This window comes from Pristiophorus japonicus, chromosome 15 (genome assembly GCF_044704955.1).
Source record: "Pristiophorus japonicus isolate sPriJap1 chromosome 15, sPriJap1.hap1, whole genome shotgun sequence".
In the NCBI taxonomy this organism is placed as follows: domain Eukaryota; kingdom Metazoa; phylum Chordata; class Chondrichthyes; family Pristiophoridae; genus Pristiophorus; species Pristiophorus japonicus.
The window spans coordinates 114022877-114040122 of record NC_091991.1 but is presented as its reverse complement, the minus strand read 5'-3'; the positions used below and the strand labels follow the sequence as shown (position 1 = coordinate 114040122).

Genomic DNA, 17246 nt, shown 5'->3' with positions numbered 1-17246 from the left:
CCAACATGTTTTATTTTTAAACAATGCTTCCCCTCCCGTACGTCTCACCTCCCACCCCACCCCACTTCTATCTCGGAGGTTCTTGTCTGCACACAGGCAACCAGACAGTAAACCAGAGGCGCGTGACTCCTATGCTGATCCTATATCCTGGCATTGTTTGGTAATCGATTATTTTTCTGCCAGGACTTCAGAGACATACAGAAAATAGTACAATACAAGAGACAATCTCTCCCCTGCACTAAAACTCCCATCTAACAGGGCCCAGAGACACAGGTCGTCGACAGAGAACATCAGAAACTCCCTCAGACTGAACAACGGTACCACTTGAAAACATTTTACTTGCAAACATTTTTATCTCAATTTATAACATTTGGAAATTGAGAGGCAAGTCCTGGCACAGAGCCACAATGTCAAACGCAGGTCCAGCGGGGGACTGAATGTTGGATCCTTCGCGACTGTCTCCGGGACTCCACATGCGCTGGCCCGGGACGCGAGGCCCTCTTCCCCGGGCACTAGTGGTCTTCCAGCGCTTTGGTCAAAAGCTCGTTCAATCGGCCGACCATAGGTCGGGGGTCATCGTTCAGACCCGCGGCGATCATGGCGTTATCGTAAATCTGAAAAGGAACAGCACACGGTTTCCGTTAGATCAAACCCCAAGCAATCGCACCTGTTTAATCTTCTCCCCACCGCGATTATACGGCACTGGGTAAAGCCGCCGATGACTGTTCTCCCCATGGAGGGGCTCATCTCGAAACTACCCACACGGCCCAGCCGAGCTAGGCTGAGGTTGGCAAAAGCAAACACAGGAGGGACCCGGGGGGGGGGGGGCTCTCCTGGGTAAGGACATGTGTGCCGGGGGGCAGGGGGCGATAGAGAATGATACAATAAAATGAAAAGCAATGCAGGAATATCCGAACAGTGACAGGCAGCTAAAGCCCCTCTCGTCCATCCAGCCTGTCCCACACCTTGTGCATCACAATATATACACGCCCCACCCCACCCAACACCATTTGATCTCCTGGGAGGTGTGAAAAAATAGATTAAAAAACTCCGAAGCTGAACGCATCAATAATTTTACCAGGGAGTTGGACAGGTGCTGGGGAATGAGGAACTTACAGGGTTACGGACAAAAAGTGGGGAGTTGGGCCTAAGCACGCTGTTCTTTCAAAAAGACTGCACAGGCACGATGGGCCGAATGGCCCTTCTTCTGCGCTGTAAGTCCAGGAGATCTGGCCCTGAATTCCCTGCAGTATCTAGCTTTTGTAAGAGGTAATATACTTCATTGAAACAATGATGTACTGTGCCACTGAGTGTGAGGGGAAAAAGAAAAACTTGCATTTATATAGTGCCTTTCATGACCACCGGACGTCCCAAAGTGCTTTACAGCCAACGAAGTACTTTTGAAGTGTCATCATAGGCAGTCCCTCGAAGCGAGGATGACTTGCTTCCAAGCCGAAAACGGATGAGTTCACAGGTGTTTCAATGATATTCCAGGGCCCGAACTACATCCTGAAGGGTGGAAGATGCCTGTGCATGGATTTTTGTAACGTGGGGTGACCGTTGCACACCAGCCACCACATGGGCTTGACAGAGCTAGGTCTTGGTCCAGTGGTAAGGGTTAACCAAGGCGACTGAAGACCTGCTTTGCTGCACGGACCGAGTGTGCTCACATATCACAGTGTGGGCTGGCCCGTGCTGCCCCTGGGCCCTCACCTCTTCTGGGCCCCGAACTCTTGCCTCTCCTGGGCCCTGATCACATCCCTCTACAAACTCTTGCCGCTCCTTCGCCCCAATCTCGCCGCTCCTGCTGTACCTGCCCGCACTGAATCAGCTGTCACCCTCCTGCAGCAGCACGCGCTGCTCCCTGCAGTGGTATGCCGCCACACGCTGCTCCCTCCAATGGCCCCGGCCTGCTGATGGTCTTGCAGGCCGGGACCGCGACGATTTCCGGGCCGGACTGCCGCACACTGCTACCTTTCGAAGTGTAGTCACTGTTGTAATGTGGGAAGCAGGGTCACAGCGAAACCCTTCACTCATGGAGCTTCTGACCCAATGCTGAGTGCTGCTGCACAGGGAGGATAAATCAAACTGAGTTCCCCCCAAATGCCCCATCCCCCCCCCCCCCCCCCCCCCCCCAAATGCCCTTGCCCCTCTCCCCTCACTGTCCTACCGAATGGCTTTGACTCTCCTCCTCGCAGCTGTGCTTTGCTACAGAAAGGGCAAGTCTGGTATCTCAAGGTAAACAGCATCTGCCAATCCAATTATCTGGTCATTTTCTACCTGGTGCTTTTAGTCACTGCAGTCCCGACCCTGGCCAGCAGAGGCACTGCATTGCTACTCTACTCAGCTCACTGTCACCACCATGTGGCGGAGGGCCGGCACTGCAGCAGCCACAACACTAAAACGCTGTACCACAATGAGACATTTTGTCACCATTCAGACTGACGACATTATCGGGAGTTGCACTAATCTGCTGCTTTCAAACACAGTCGTAATGTGACATGCCCCGACCTCCCTCCTAAAGCGAGGGGCATTTTCTGGAGGCAAGAAAACAGGCAAAAGACGAACAACAGACAAATTTCTTCTACAAATTCCAATCTGTATACAAAGATAGGGGCTCTATCGATATGAATTTAAGAATCATGTAATGTCAGAGAGGTTCCACACACTGTACTGATGGATCTTCCAGGGACTAGAGGGAGTCATGATGCTGCCCGTTCTGGGAAGGAACAGATTAGCTTGATTCCTCAATTTCTCTTTCTGGCATCAGCCTTATTAGTATCATCACCTCGGAGTCAGAAGGTTGTGGGTTCAAGGCCCACTCCAGAGAGGGGCAGTACTGAGGGAACGCTGTATAGTCGGAGGGGCAGTGCTGAGGGAGCGCCACACTGTTGGAGGGGCAGTGCTGAGGGAGTGCGCCGCACTGTCGGAGGGGCAGTGCTGAGGGAGTGCAGCACTGTCGGAGGGGCAGTACTGAGGGAGCGCTGCACTGTCGGAGATGCCATTTTTCAGATGAGATGTCCCGTCAGCCCTCTCAGGTGGATGTAAAATATCCCATAGCACTATTTTGAAGAAGAGCAGGGGACCTCTCCCCAGTGTCCTGACCAATATCTAAAACAGATTATCTGGTCATTATGACATTGCTGTTTGTGGGAGCTTGCTGTGCGCTAATTGGCTGCCGCTTTTCCTACATTACAACAGTGATTACACTACACTCAAAAGTACTTAATTGGCTGTAAAGCACTTTGGGACGTCCTGAAGTTGTGAAAAGTGCTATAGAAATGTAAGTCTTTCTTTCACAGAATCCCCAAACCCACTCATCAGGATGTGCAGCTCTAGGATAGTTCATACCCTGCTGTTTGATGCCCGTCAGCACTGCCAGCTGATCATCAGCACCATGACTGGGCACAGGGGGGTTGGGAATTGGTACTGAAGACACTCACTCACCTGGTCGAGCAGCAATTGAGCCAGCTCCGGATTCCTGTCTCGTAATTCATTCAGCTTCTTAATCAGGGTGTGACTGAAACAGTACAGGATACAGGTCAATAAATGAATGAGGTCTCTGCAATTCCTAAATAACCATGAGCAAGTTCGGAGCAAGTAGGTTCCCTTAAAGAAAAAGGGTGGGACTAACAAATCTAGAGCCCCCTGGATGTCAAGGGGCGTACAGGGTAGGATAAAGAAAAAAAAGGGAGGCTTATGACCGATACTGAGGGCTTAATACCACAGAAACCCTCATGCAGTAGAGCTGGTCTCCGGTCATCTTGGGTAACCCTTGCCACTGGACCAAGGCCGAGCTCTGTCAAGCCCGTGTGGTGGCTGGTGTGCAACGGCCACCACACGTTAAAAAAATCCACGCACAGGCATCTTCCACCCTTCAACATGTAATTCTGGACCTGGAATATCAGGTCCTTCATTGAAACACCTGTGAACTCATCACTTTTCGGCGTGGAAGCAAGTCATTCTCGCTTCGAGGGACTGCCTATGATGATGATGATAGAAAGTGCAGGGGTGAAATTAAAAAGGAAATTAGGAAAGCAAAGAGAAGGCATAAAAAAATATTGGCAAGTAAAGTCAAGGAAAACCCAAAGATGTTTTATAAATACATTAAGAGCAAGAGGATAACTAAAGAGACTATAAAGGTAATCTGTGTGTGGAGGCGGAAGAAGTGGGTATGGTTCTTCATGAATACCTTGCGTCTGTTTTCACAAAGGAGGGGCAATGCAGACACTGCAAGCAGGGAAGAGGAGTGGGAAATATTAGATGAGATAAACATAGAGAGAGAGGAAGTATTAAGGGATTTAGTAGCTTTGAAAGTGGATAAATCCCCAGGCCCGAATGAAATGTATCCCAGGCTGTTAAGAGAAGTAAGAGAGGAAATAGCAGAGGCTCTGACCATCATTTTCCAATCTTCTCTGGCTACAGGTGCGGTGCCAGAGGCCTGGAGGACTGCTAATGTTGTACCTTTGTTTAAAAAGGGAGAAAGGGATAGACCGAGTAATTACAGGCCAGTCAGCCGAACCTCAGTGGTGGGAAAATTATTGGAAAAAATTGTGAGGAACAGGATAAATCTTCAGTTGTGAAGACACGGCTTAATCAAGGTCAGCATGGATTTGTTAAGGGAAGGTTGTGTCTGACTAACTTGATTGAATTTTTTGAGGAGGTAACCAGGAGGGTTGATGAGGGCAGTGCGTATATGGACTTTAGCAAAGCTTTTGATAAGGTTCCACATGGCAGTCTGGTCATGAAAGTAAAAGCCCATGGGATCCAGGGCAAAGTGGCAAGTTGGATCCAAAATTGGCTTAGAGGCAGGAAGCAAAGGGTAATGGTCAATGGGTGTTTTTGTGACTGGAAGGTTGTATCCAGTGGGGTTCCACAGGGCTCAGTGCTGGGTATCAATGACTTGGACTTGAATGTTAGAGTATGATTAAGAAGTTTGCAGATGATACAAAAATTGGCCGTGTGGTTGATAATGAAGAAGAAAGCTGCAGACTGCAGGAAGATATCAATCAACTGGACAGGTGGGCAGAACAGTGGCAAATGGAATTTAATCTGGAAAAGTGTGAGGTAATGCATTTGGAGAGGGCTAACAAGGCAAGGGAATACTCAATAAATGGTAGGACACTGAGAAGTGTAGAGGAACAGAGGAAACTTGGAGTGCAGGTCCACAGAGCCCTGAATGTAGCAGAACAGCTAGTTAAGATAGTTAAGAAGGCATATGGAATACTTGCCTTTATTAGCTGAGGCATAGAATACAAGAGCAGGGAGGTTATGCTTGAACTGTATAAAACACTGGTTAGACCACAGCTAGAGTACTGCGTGCAGTTCTGGTCACCGCATTACAAGAAAGATGTGATGGCACTAGAGAAGGTACAGAGGAGATTTACGAGGATGTTGCCTGGACTGGGGAATTTTAGCTATGAGGAAAGATTGGATAGGCTGGGGTTGTTTTCTTTGGAACAGAGGAGGCTGAGGAGAGACCTAATTGAGGTGTATAAAATTATGAGGGGCCTAGATAGAGTGGATAAAATGGACCTATTTCCTTTAGCAGAGGGGTCAATAACCAGGGGGCAAAGGTTTAAAGTAATTGGTAGAAGGTTTAGAGAGGATTTGAGGAGAAATATTTTCACCCGGAGGGTGGTGGGGGTTTTAAATCACTGCCTGAAAGGGTGGCAGAGGCAGAAACCTCCATAGCATTGAAAAAAGTACTTGGATGTGAACTTGAAGTGCCGTAACTACAAGGCTACGAACCAAGAGCTGGAAAGTGGGATTAGGCTGGATAGCACTTTGTCAGCTGGCACAGATGTGCTGGGCACAATGGCCTCCATCTGTTCTGTAAATTTCTATGATTCTACGATCTGTAAACTATGCAGCTTGATGCATTCTTCACTGTGCCAGGGACAGAGCAAGGTAGAGTGCGGGAGAGAAAGAGGGAGAGAGAGCGGGAGGAGAGGGAGGGGGAGCGGGAGGAGAGGGAGGGGGAGGGGGAGGGCGGGAGGGAGAGCGGGAGAGAGAGCGGGAGAGAGAGCGGGAGAGGGGGGAAAGAGCGAGGGTGCGGGGGGGGGGGGGGGGGGAAGAGCGAGGGGGTGGGGGGGAAGAGCGAGATGGGGGGGGGGGAAGAGCGAGATGGGGGGGGGGGAAGAGAGCGAGATGGGGGGGGGGGAAGAGAGCGAGATGGGGGGGGGGGAAGAGAGCGAGATGGGGGGGGGGAAGAGAGCGAGATGGGGGGGTTGAAAGAGAGCGAGATGGGGGGGGGGGAAAGAGAGCGAGATGGGGGGGGGGGAAGAGAGCGCGAGGGGGGGGGGGAAGAGAGCGAGATGGGGGGGGGGGGAAGAGAGCGAGATGGGGGGGGGGGGAAGAGAGCGAGATGGGGGGGGGAAGAGAGCGAGATGGGGGGGGGGCAAGAGAGCGAGATGGGGGGGTTGAAAGAGAGCGAGATGGGGGGGGGGGGGGAAAGAGAGCGAGATGGGGGGGGGGGGAAGAGAGCGCGAGGGGGGGGGGGAAGAGAGCGAGATGGGGGGGGGGAAGAGAGCGAGATGGGGGGGGGGGGAAGAGAGCGAGATGGGGGGGGGGGAAAGAGAGCGGGATGGGGGGGGGGAAGAGAGCGAGATGGGGGGGGGGGGAAGAGAGCGAGATGGGGGGGGGGGGGGGAAGAGAGCGAGATGGGGGGGGGGGGGGAAGAGAGCGAGATGGGGGGGAAGAGAGCGAGATGGGGGGGGGGGAAGAGCGAGATGGGGGGGGAAGAGAGCGAGATGGGGGGGGAGAAGAGAGCGAGATGGGGGGGGGAAGAGCGAGATGGGGGGGGAAGAGAGCGAGATGGGGGGGAAGAGAGCGAGATGGGGGGGGGAAGAGAGCGAGATGGGGGGGGGGGAAGAGAGCGAGATGGGGGGGGGGAAAGAGAGCGGGATGGGGGGGGGGAAGAGAGCGAGATGGGGGGGGGGGGAAGAGAGCGAGATGGGGGGGGGGGAAAGAGAGCGGGATGGGGGGGGGGGAAGAGAGCGAGATGGGGGGGGGGGAAGAGAGCGAGATGGGGGGGGGGGAAGAGAGCGAGATGGGGGGGGGGGAAGAGAGCGAGATGGGGGGGGGGGAAGAGAGCGAGATGGGGGGGGGGGAAGAGAGCGAGATGGGGGGGGGGGAAGAGAGCGAGATGGGGGGGGGGGGAAGAGAGCGAGATGGGGGGGAAGAGAGCGAGATGGGGGGGGGGGGAAGAGCGAGATGGGGGGGGAAGAGAGCGAGATGGGGGGGGAGAAGAGAGCGAGATGGGGGGGGGGAAGAGCGAGATGGGGGGGAAGAGAGCGAGATGGGGGGGGGAAGAGAGCGAGATGGGGGGGGGGGGAAGAGAGCGAGATGGGGGGGGGGGAAGAGAGCGAGATGGGGGGGAGAACGAGGGGGGGGGAAGCGAGAGAGGGGGGGGGAAGCGAGAGAGGGGGGGGGGAAGCGAGAGAGGGGGGGGGAAGCGAGAGAGGGGGGGGAAGCGAGAGAGGGGGGGGAAGCGAGAGAGGGGGGGGGAAGCGAGAGAGGGGGGGGGAAGCGAGAGAGGGGGGGAAGCGAGAGAGAGGGGGGGAAGCGAGAGAGGGGGGGGAAGCGAGAGAGGGGGGGGAAGCGAGAGAGGGGGGGAAGCGAGAGAGGGGGGGAAGCGAGAGAGGGGGGGGAAGCGAGAGAGGGGGGGGAAGCGAGAGAGGGGGGGGGAAGCGAGAGAGGGGGGGGAAGCGAGCGAGGGGGGGGGGGAAGAGCGAGGGGGGGGAAGAGCGAGGGGGGGGAAAGAGCGAGGGGGGGGAAGAGCGAGGGGGGGGAAGAGCGAGGGGGGGGAAGAGCGAGGGGGGGGAAGAGCGAGGGGGGGAAGAGCAGAGAGGGGGGGACACGGAGAGCGAGAGAGGGGGGACACGGAGAGCGAGAGAGGGGGGACACGGAGAGCGAGAGAGGGGGGACACGGAGAGCGAGAGGGGGGACACGGAGAGCGAGAGAGGGGGGACCACGGAGAGCGAGAGAGGGGGGGACACGGAGAGCGAGAGAGGGGGGGACACGGAGAGCGAGAGAGGGGGGGACACGGAGAGCGAGGGAGGGGGGGACACGGAGAGCGAGGGAGGGGGGACACGGAGAGCGAGGGACACGGAGAGCGAGGGAGGGGGGGACACGGAGAGCGAGAGAGGGGGGGACACGGAGAGCGAGAGAGGGGGGACACGGAGAGCGAGAGAGGGGGGGACACGGAGAGCGAGAGAGGGGGGGACACGGAGAGCGAGAGAGGGGGGGACACGGAGAGCGAGAGAGGGGGGGACACGGAGAGCGAGAGAGGGGGGGACACGGAGAGCGAGAGAGGGGGGGACACGGAGAGCGAGAGAGGGGGGGACACGGAGAGCGAGAGAGGGGGGACACGGAGAGCGAGAGAGGGGGGGACACGGAGAGCGAGAGAGGGGGGGACACGGAGAGCGAGAGAGGGGGGGACACGGAGAGCGAGAGAGGGGGGGACACGGAGAGCGAGAGAGGGGGGGACACGGAGAGCGAGAGAGGGGGGGACACGGGAGAGCGAGAGAGGGGGGGACACGGAGAGCGAGAGAGGGGGGGACACGGAGAGCGAGAGAGGGGGGGACACGGAGAGCGAGAGAGGGGGGGACACGGAGAGCGAGAGAGGGGGGGACACGGAGAGCGAGAGAGGGGGGGACACGGAGAGCGAGAGAGGGGGGGACACGGAGAGCGAGAGAGGGGGGGACACGGAGAGCGAGAGAGGGGGGGACACGGAGAGCGAGAGAGGGGGGACACGGAGAGCGAGAGAGGGGGGGACACGGAGAGCGAGAGAGGGGGGGACACGGAGAGCGAGAGAGGGGGGGACACGGAGAGCGAGAGAGGGGGGGGACACGGAGAGCGAGAGAGGGGGGACACGGAGAGCGAGAGAGGGGGGGACACGGAGAGCGAGAGAGGGGGGACACGGAGAGCGAGAGAGGGGGGGACACGGAGAGCGAGAGAGGGGGGGACACGGAGAGCGAGAGAGGGGGGGACACGGAGAGCGAGAGAGGGGGGGACACGGAGAGCGAGAGAGGGGGGGACACGGAGAGCGAGAGAGGGGGGGACACGGAGAGCGAGAGAGGGGGGGACACGGAGAGCGAGAGAGGGGGGGACACGGAGAGCGAGAGAGGGGGGGACACGGAGAGCGAGAGAGGGGGGGACACGGAGAGCGAGAGAGGGGGGGACACGGAGAGCGAGAGAGGGGGGGACACGGAGAGCGAGAGAGGGGGGACACGGAGAGCGAGAGAGGGGGGGACACGGAGAGCGAGAGAGGGGGGGACACGGAGAGCGAGAGAGGGGGGGACACGGAGAGCGAGAGAGGGGGGGACACGGAGAGCGAGAGAGGGGGGGACACGGAGAGCGAGAGAGGGGGGGACACGGAGAGCGAGAGAGGGGGGGACACGGAGAGCGAGAGAGGGGGGGACACGGAGAGCGAGAGAGGGGGGGACACGGAGAGCGAGAGAGGGGGGGACACGGAGAGCGAGAGAGGGGGGGACACGGAGAGCGAGAGAGGGGGGGACACGGAGAGCGAGAGAGGGGGGGACACGGAGAGCGAGAGAGGGGGGGACACGGAGAGCGAGAGAGGGGGGGACACGGAGAGCGAGAGAGGGGGGGACACGGAGAGCGAGAGAGGGGGGGACACGGAGAGCGAGAGAGGGGGGGACACGGAGAGCGAGAGAGGGGGGGACACGGAGAGCGAGAGAGGGGGGGACACGGAGAGCGAGAGAGGGGGGGACACGGAGAGCGAGAGAGGGGGGGACACGGAGAGCGAGAGAGGGGGGGACACGGAGAGCGAGAGAGGGGGGGACACGGAGAGCGAGAGAGGGGGGGACACGGAGAGCGAGAGAGGGGGGGACACGGAGAGCGAGAGAGGGGGGGACACGGAGAGCGAGAGAGGGGGGGACACGGAGAGCGAGAGAGGGGGGGACACGGAGAGCGAGAGAGGGGGGGACACGGAGAGCGAGAGAGGGGGGGACACGGAGAGCGAGAGAGGGGGGGACACGGAGAGCGAGAGAGGGGGGGACACGGAGAGCGAGAGAGGGGGGGACACGGAGAGCGAGAGAGGGGGGGACACGGAGAGCGAGAGAGGGGGGGACACGGAGAGCGAGAGAGGGGGGGACACGGAGAGCGAGAGAGGGGGGGACACGGAGAGCGAGAGAGGGGGGGACACGGAGAGCGAGAGAGGGGGGGACACGGAGAGCGAGAGAGGGGGGGACACGGAGAGCGAGAGAGGGGGGGACACGGAGAGCGAGAGAGGGGGGGACACGGAGAGCGAGAGAGGGGGGGACACGGAGAGCGAGAGAGGGGGGGACACGGAGAGCGAGAGAGGGGGGGACACGGAGAGCGAGAGAGGGGGGGACACGGAGAGCGAGAGAGGGGGGGACACGGAGAGCGAGAGAGGGGGGGACACGGAGAGCGAGAGAGGGGGGGACACGGAGAGCGAGAGAGGGGGGGACACGGAGAGCGAGAGAGGGGGGGACACGGAGAGCGAGAGAGGGGGGGACACGGAGAGCGAGAGAGGGGGGGACACGGAGAGCGAGAGAGGGGGGGACACGGAGAGCGGAGAGGGGGGGACACGGAGAGCGAGAGAGGGGGGGACACGGAGAGCGAGAGAGGGGGGGACACGGAGAGCGAGAGAGGGGGGGACACGGAGAGCGAGAGAGGGGGGGACACGGAGAGCGAGAGAGGGGGGGACACGGAGAGCGAGAGAGGGGGGGACACGGAGAGCGAGAGAGGGGGGGACACGGAGAGCGAGAGAGGGGGGGACACGGAGAGCGAGAGAGGGGGGGACACGGAGAGCGAGAGAGGGGGGGACACGGAGAGCGAGAGAGGGGGGGACACGGAGAGCGAGAGAGGGGGGGACACGGAGAGCGAGAGAGGGGGGGACACGGAGAGCGAGAGAGGGGGGGACACGGAGAGCGAGAGAGGGGGGGACACGGAGAGCGAGAGAGGGGGGGACACGGAGAGCGAGAGAGGGGGGGACACGGAGAGCGAGAGAGGGGGGGACACGGAGAGCGAGAGAGGGGGGGACACGGAGAGCGAGAGAGGGGGGGACACGGAGAGCGAGAGAGGGGGGGACACGGAGAGCGAGAGAGGGGGGGACACGGAGAGCGAGAGAGGGGGGGACACGGAGAGCGAGAGAGGGGGGGACACGGAGAGCGAGAGAGGGGGGGACACGGAGAGCGAGAGAGGGGGGGACACGGAGAGCGAGAGAGGGGGGGACACGGAGAGCGAGAGAGGGGGGGACACGGAGAGCGAGAGAGGGGGGGACACGGAGAGCGAGAGAGGGGGGGACACGGAGAGCGAGAGAGGGGGGGACACGGAGAGCGAGAGAGGGGGGGACACGGAGAGCGAGAGAGGGGGGGACACGGAGAGCGAGAGAGGGGGGGACACGGAGAGCGAGAGAGGGGGGGACACGGAGAGCGAGAGAGGGGGGGACACGGAGAGCGAGAGAGGGGGGGACACGGAGAGCGAGAGAGGGGGGGACACGGAGAGCGAGAGAGGGGGGGACACGGAGAGCGAGAGAGGGGGGGACACGGAGAGCGAGAGAGGGGGGGACACGGAGAGCGAGAGAGGGGGGGACACGGAGAGCGAGAGAGGGGGGGACACGGAGAGCGAGAGAGGGGGGGACACGGAGAGCGAGAGAGGGGGGGACACGGAGAGCGAGAGAGGGGGGGACACGGAGAGCGAGAGAGGGGGGGACACGGAGAGCGAGAGAGGGGGGGACACGGAGAGCGAGAGAGGGGGGGACACGGAGAGCGAGAGAGGGGGGGACACGGAGAGCGAGAGAGGGGGGGACACGGAGAGCGAGAGAGGGGGGGACACGGAGAGCGAGAGAGGGGGGGACACGGAGAGCGAGAGAGGGGGGGACACGGAGAGCGAGAGAGGGGGGGACACGGAGAGCGAGAGAGGGGGGGACACGGAGAGCGAGAGAGGGGGGGACACGGAGAGCGAGAGAGGGGGGGACACGGAGAGCGAGAGAGGGGGGGACACGGAGAGCGAGAGAGGGGGGGACACGGAGAGCGAGAGAGGGGGGGACACGGAGAGCGAGAGAGGGGGGGACACGGAGAGCGAGAGAGGGGGGGACACGGAGAGCGAGAGAGGGGGGGACACGGAGAGCGAGAGAGGGGGGGACACGGAGAGCGAGAGAGGGGGGGACACGGAGAGCGAGAGAGGGGGGGACACGGAGAGCGAGAGAGGGGGGGACACGGAGAGCGAGAGAGGGGGGGACACGGAGAGCGAGAGAGGGGGGGACACGGAGAGCGAGAGAGGGGGGGACACGGAGAGCGAGAGAGGGGGGGACACGGAGAGCGAGAGAGGGGGGGACACGGAGAGCGAGAGAGGGGGGGACACGGAGAGCGAGAGAGGGGGGGACACGGAGAGCGAGAGAGGGGGGGACACGGAGAGCGAGAGAGGGGGGGACACGGAGAGCGAGAGAGGGGGGGACACGGAGAGCGAGAGAGGGGGGGACACGGAGAGCGAGAGAGGGGGGGACACGGAGAGCGAGAGAGGGGGGGACACGGAGAGCGAGAGAGGGGGGGACACGGAGAGCGAGAGAGGGGGGGACACGGAGAGCGAGAGAGGGGGGGACACGGAGAGCGAGAGAGGGGGGGACACGGAGAGCGAGAGAGGGGGGGACACGGAGAGCGAGAGAGGGGGGGACACGGAGAGCGAGAGAGGGGGGGACACGGAGAGCGAGAGAGGGGGGGACACGGAGAGCGAGAGAGGGGGGGACACGGAGAGCGAGAGAGGGGGGGACACGGAGAGCGAGAGAGGGGGGGACACGGAGAGCGAGAGAGGGGGGGACACGGAGAGCGAGAGAGGGGGGGACACGGAGAGCGAGAGAGGGGGGGACACGGAGAGCGAGAGAGGGGGGGACACGGAGAGCGAGAGAGGGGGGGACACGGAGAGCGAGAGAGGGGGGGACACGGAGAGCGAGAGAGGGGGGGACACGGAGAGCGAGAGAGGGGGGGACACGGAGAGCGAGAGAGGGGGGGACACGGAGAGCGAGAGAGGGGGGGACACGGAGAGCGAGAGAGGGGGGGACACGGAGAGCGAGAGAGGGGGGGACACGGAGAGCGAGAGAGGGGGGGACACGGAGAGCGAGAGAGGGGGGGACACGGAGAGCGAGAGAGGGGGGGACACGGAGAGCGAGAGAGGGGGGGACACGGAGAGCGAGAGAGGGGGGGACACGGAGAGCGAGAGAGGGGGGGACACGGAGAGCGAGAGAGGGGGGGACACGGAGAGCGAGAGAGGGGGGGACACGGAGAGCGAGAGAGGGGGGGACACGGAGAGCGAGAGAGGGGGGGACACGGAGAGCGAGAGAGGGGGGGACACGGAGAGCGAGAGAGGGGGGGACACGGAGAGCGAGAGAGGGGGGGACACGGAGAGCGAGAGAGGGGGGGACACGGAGAGCGAGAGAGGGGGGGACACGGAGAGCGAGAGAGGGGGGGACACGGAGAGCGAGAGAGGGGGGGACACGGAGAGCGAGAGAGGGGGGGACACGGAGAGCGAGAGAGGGGGGGACACGGAGAGCGAGAGAGGGGGGGACACGGAGAGCGAGAGAGGGGGGGACACGGAGAGCGAGAGAGGGGGGGACACGGAGAGCGAGAGAGGGGGGGACACGGAGAGCGAGAGAGGGGGGGACACGGAGAGCGAGAGAGGGGGGGACACGGAGAGCGAGAGAGGGGGGGACACGGAGAGCGAGAGAGGGGGGGACACGGAGAGCGAGAGAGGGGGGGACACGGAGAGCGAGAGAGGGGGGGACACGGAGAGCGAGAGAGGGGGGGACACGGAGAGCGAGAGAGGGGGGGACACGGAGAGCGAGAGAGGGGGGGACACGGAGAGCGAGAGAGGGGGGGACACGGAGAGCGAGAGAGGGGGGGACACGGAGAGCGAGAGAGGGGGGGACACGGAGAGCGAGAGAGGGGGGGACACGGAGAGCGAGAGAGGGGGGGACACGGAGAGCGAGAGAGGGGGGGACACGGAGAGCGAGAGAGGGGGGGACACGGAGAGCGAGAGAGGGGGGGACACGGAGAGCGAGAGAGGGGGGGACACGGAGAGCGAGAGAGGGGGGGACACGGAGAGCGAGAGAGGGGGGGACACGGAGAGCGAGAGAGGGGGGGACACGGAGAGCGAGAGAGGGGGGGACACGGAGAGCGAGAGAGGGGGGGACACGGAGAGCGAGAGAGGGGGGGACACGGAGAGCGAGAGAGGGGGGGACACGGAGAGCGAGAGAGGGGGGGACACGGAGAGCGAGAGAGGGGGGGACACGGAGAGCGAGAGAGGGGGGGACACGGAGAGCGAGAGAGGGGGGGACACGGAGAGCGAGAGAGGGGGGGACACGGAGAGCGAGAGAGGGGGGGACACGGAGAGCGAGAGAGGGGGGGACACGGAGAGCGAGAGAGGGGGGGACACGGAGAGCGAGAGAGGGGGGGACACGGAGAGCGAGAGAGGGGGGGACACGGAGAGCGAGAGAGGGGGGGACACGGAGAGCGAGAGAGGGGGGGACACGGAGAGCGAGAGAGGGGGGGACACGGAGAGCGAGAGAGGGGGGGACACGGAGAGCGAGAGAGGGGGGGACACGGAGAGCGAGAGAGGGGGGGACACGGAGAGCGAGAGAGGGGGGACACGGAGAGCGAGAGAGGGGGGGACACGGAGAGCGAGAGAGGGGGGGACACGGAGAGCGAGAGAGGGGGGGACACGGAGAGCGAGAGAGGGGGGGACACGGAGAGCGAGAGAGGGGGGGACACGGAGAGCGAGAGAGGGGGGGACACGGAGAGCGAGAGAGTGGGGGACACGGAGAGCGAGAGAGGGGGGGACACGGAGAGCGAGAGAGGGGGGGACACGGAGAGCGAGAGAGAGGGGGGGACACGGAGAGCGAGAGAGGGGGGGACACTCAGGACTCCCTTGTGAAGGCACCAATTCCCCTCCCACGTGACGCAGCCCGGACCATCATGGGCCGCAACTTACCTGCCGTTGATTTCCAGCGTCGGCTGCAGGATCTGCGCTCGCTCCTCACTGGACTTGGCAAGCTGCTGTGTCCGCAGGAAGTGCCGCGCTGCGCCCATCTCCAGCAAGGTGATCATGGCGGGGTGAGTGTCCAAGCGCGGCGTGAGCTGGTTCAACACGGGGGGCGGGGGGAGAAAGCAAATCTGAATTTGTTTGGGGACACAATCTAACGTGAGACAAGAAACCGAACCCCCACACTGAATGTTCCGCTCGCACCGCACTAATTGAAGAGCAGGGGGTTCTCCTTGGAGTCCCGACCAACATTCCCCCTCAAACAGCATCACCAAAAACAGAAGATGTGGTCACGTAACCCATTTGAAATACATGACATAATCTGTAACAGATAAGCTTTAAATATAGGATGTCAGCCAATTGTTTTGTATTATTCCCAGTGCTATTTTCCTGTGGGTCCGCGCTGGCCGATGTTCACCAGACCTGCAGGAACGGTAGAAGGGGAGGTGGTGATGTGGTGCTTTTCTAGTGTAGGAAGTTTGTGGGTTCAAGTCCCAGTCCAGAAACATGAGCACAAAATCCAGGCTGACACTCCAGTACAGTACTGAGGGAGTGCTGCCGTCTATCGGATGAGACGTTAAACAGAGGCCCCCAGGTGGATGTAAAAGATCCCATGGGACTATTTCAAAGAAGAACAGGGAGTTCTCCCCAAGGTCCTGGCCATTATTTATCCCTAAACCAACATTAAAACAGAGTAAAAACAGACAATGCTGGAAATCTCAGCGGGTCAGGCAGCAATCTGTGGAGAGAAACAGAGTTAACATTTCGGGTCTCTGATCCTTCGTCAGAACTGGCGAATGTTCAAAATGTAACAGATTCTTCAGGAAGTGCAGGGGCGGTGAAAGGGGGACGGGAGGAAAGAGCAAAGGGAAGGTCTGTGATAGGGTGGAAGGCAGGAGAGATTGAGACACAAAAGGGATGATGGGCCGAATTGAGATGGTAATGGGACAAGTTAGGAAACAAAAGATGAGTCTAGAGAGGGAGTGAATGGCGGAATCATCACCTGCCCTGGGAAAGAGCAAGAAAAAGGGGAGTGTTGTTTAAAAAAAAAGGGACGAAAGGGAAAATAATATGGGTGAAGATTATGGTCTGAAATTGTTGAACGCGATGTTGAGTCCAGAAGCTGTAAAGTGCCTAAACAAAAGATGAGGCGCTGTTCCTTGAGCTTCATTGAAACAGTGTAGGAGGCTGAGGATGGAGCGGAGAATTAAAGTGACAGGCGACCGAAAGCTCAGGGTCACGCTTACGGACTGAACGGCAGTGTTCTGCAAAGCGGTCACCCAATCTGCATTTGATCTCCCCAATGTAGAGCAGACCACATCGTGAGCAGTGAATACCGTATACTAAAACAGAGTATAATAAAACAGAGTATCATTATCACGTCGGAAGCTTGTTTATGGAAGCTTGCTGTGCATTAGCTGCCACATTTCCTACACAGTCACTGCTGCGTTTGGAAGATTCATCATCATCATCATCATCATAGGCAGTCCCTCGAAACAAGGATGACTTGCTTCCACACCAAAAAAAGGATGAGTTCACAGGTGTTTCAATGAAGGACCTGAACTACATCCTGAAGGGTGGAAGATGCCTGTGTGTGCATTTTTTTAACATGTGGTGACCGTTGCACACCAGCCACCACACGGGCTTGACAGAGCTAGGTCTTGGTCCAGAGGCAAGGATTACCCAAGACAACTGGAGACCAGCTCTGCTGCACGGACCTAGTGCGCACACATATCGCAGTGTGGACTGGCCCGTGCTGCCCCTGGGCCCCAGCCTCGCGCCTCCCCTGGGCCCCGATCATATCCCTCCAAAGATTAAGCAGGATGTGGAAGGCCAAAAATATTTCAGTAAAAGCGAGAGAGTTTATGAAGCGACATATTATTACACGGATCAGAGTATTGGACCATGAGAAAAGTTGATGAGCAAAAGAAAGCATCAGCAGAGATGAGTTGGTTGAGAGGAATACTGAGAGCTGCCAGAATACGGACACAGTCAGGAATGATACAAGAACACGGCTTGGACAAGAAACTACGCTTTTACAGAACAACAGATTTTGGAACAATTGCAATGGTTTGAACAGAGGAAAAGCAGGAGGCCATTCAGCCTCATGGGCCTGTTTCGACATTCAATGATCAGGATGTTGAAACAGTTTGGGTGGAGATAAGGAATAATAAGGGGAAAAAGTCACTGGTGGGTGTAGTCTATAGGCCCCCTAACAGTAG

General features: G+C 60.3%; 1 protein-coding gene across 1 annotated transcript in view; it reads right to left on the bottom strand.

Moving 5' to 3' along the window:
• Nucleotides 1-313: 313 nt before the first annotated feature.
• Nucleotides 314-17246, bottom strand: part of trap1 (TNF receptor-associated protein 1) — a 41993-nt gene continuing 25060 nt past the window's right edge. The window contains exons 16-18 of the mRNA XM_070900836.1: nt 14974-15119; nt 3448-3520; nt 314-614 (exon numbers count right to left, since the gene is read on the bottom strand). Coding sequence (XP_070756937.1) covers nt 513-614; nt 3448-3520; nt 14974-15119 — 321 coding nt within the window. The 3' untranslated portion in view covers nt 314-512. The remainder of the gene's footprint in view (nt 615-3447; nt 3521-14973; nt 15120-17246) is intronic.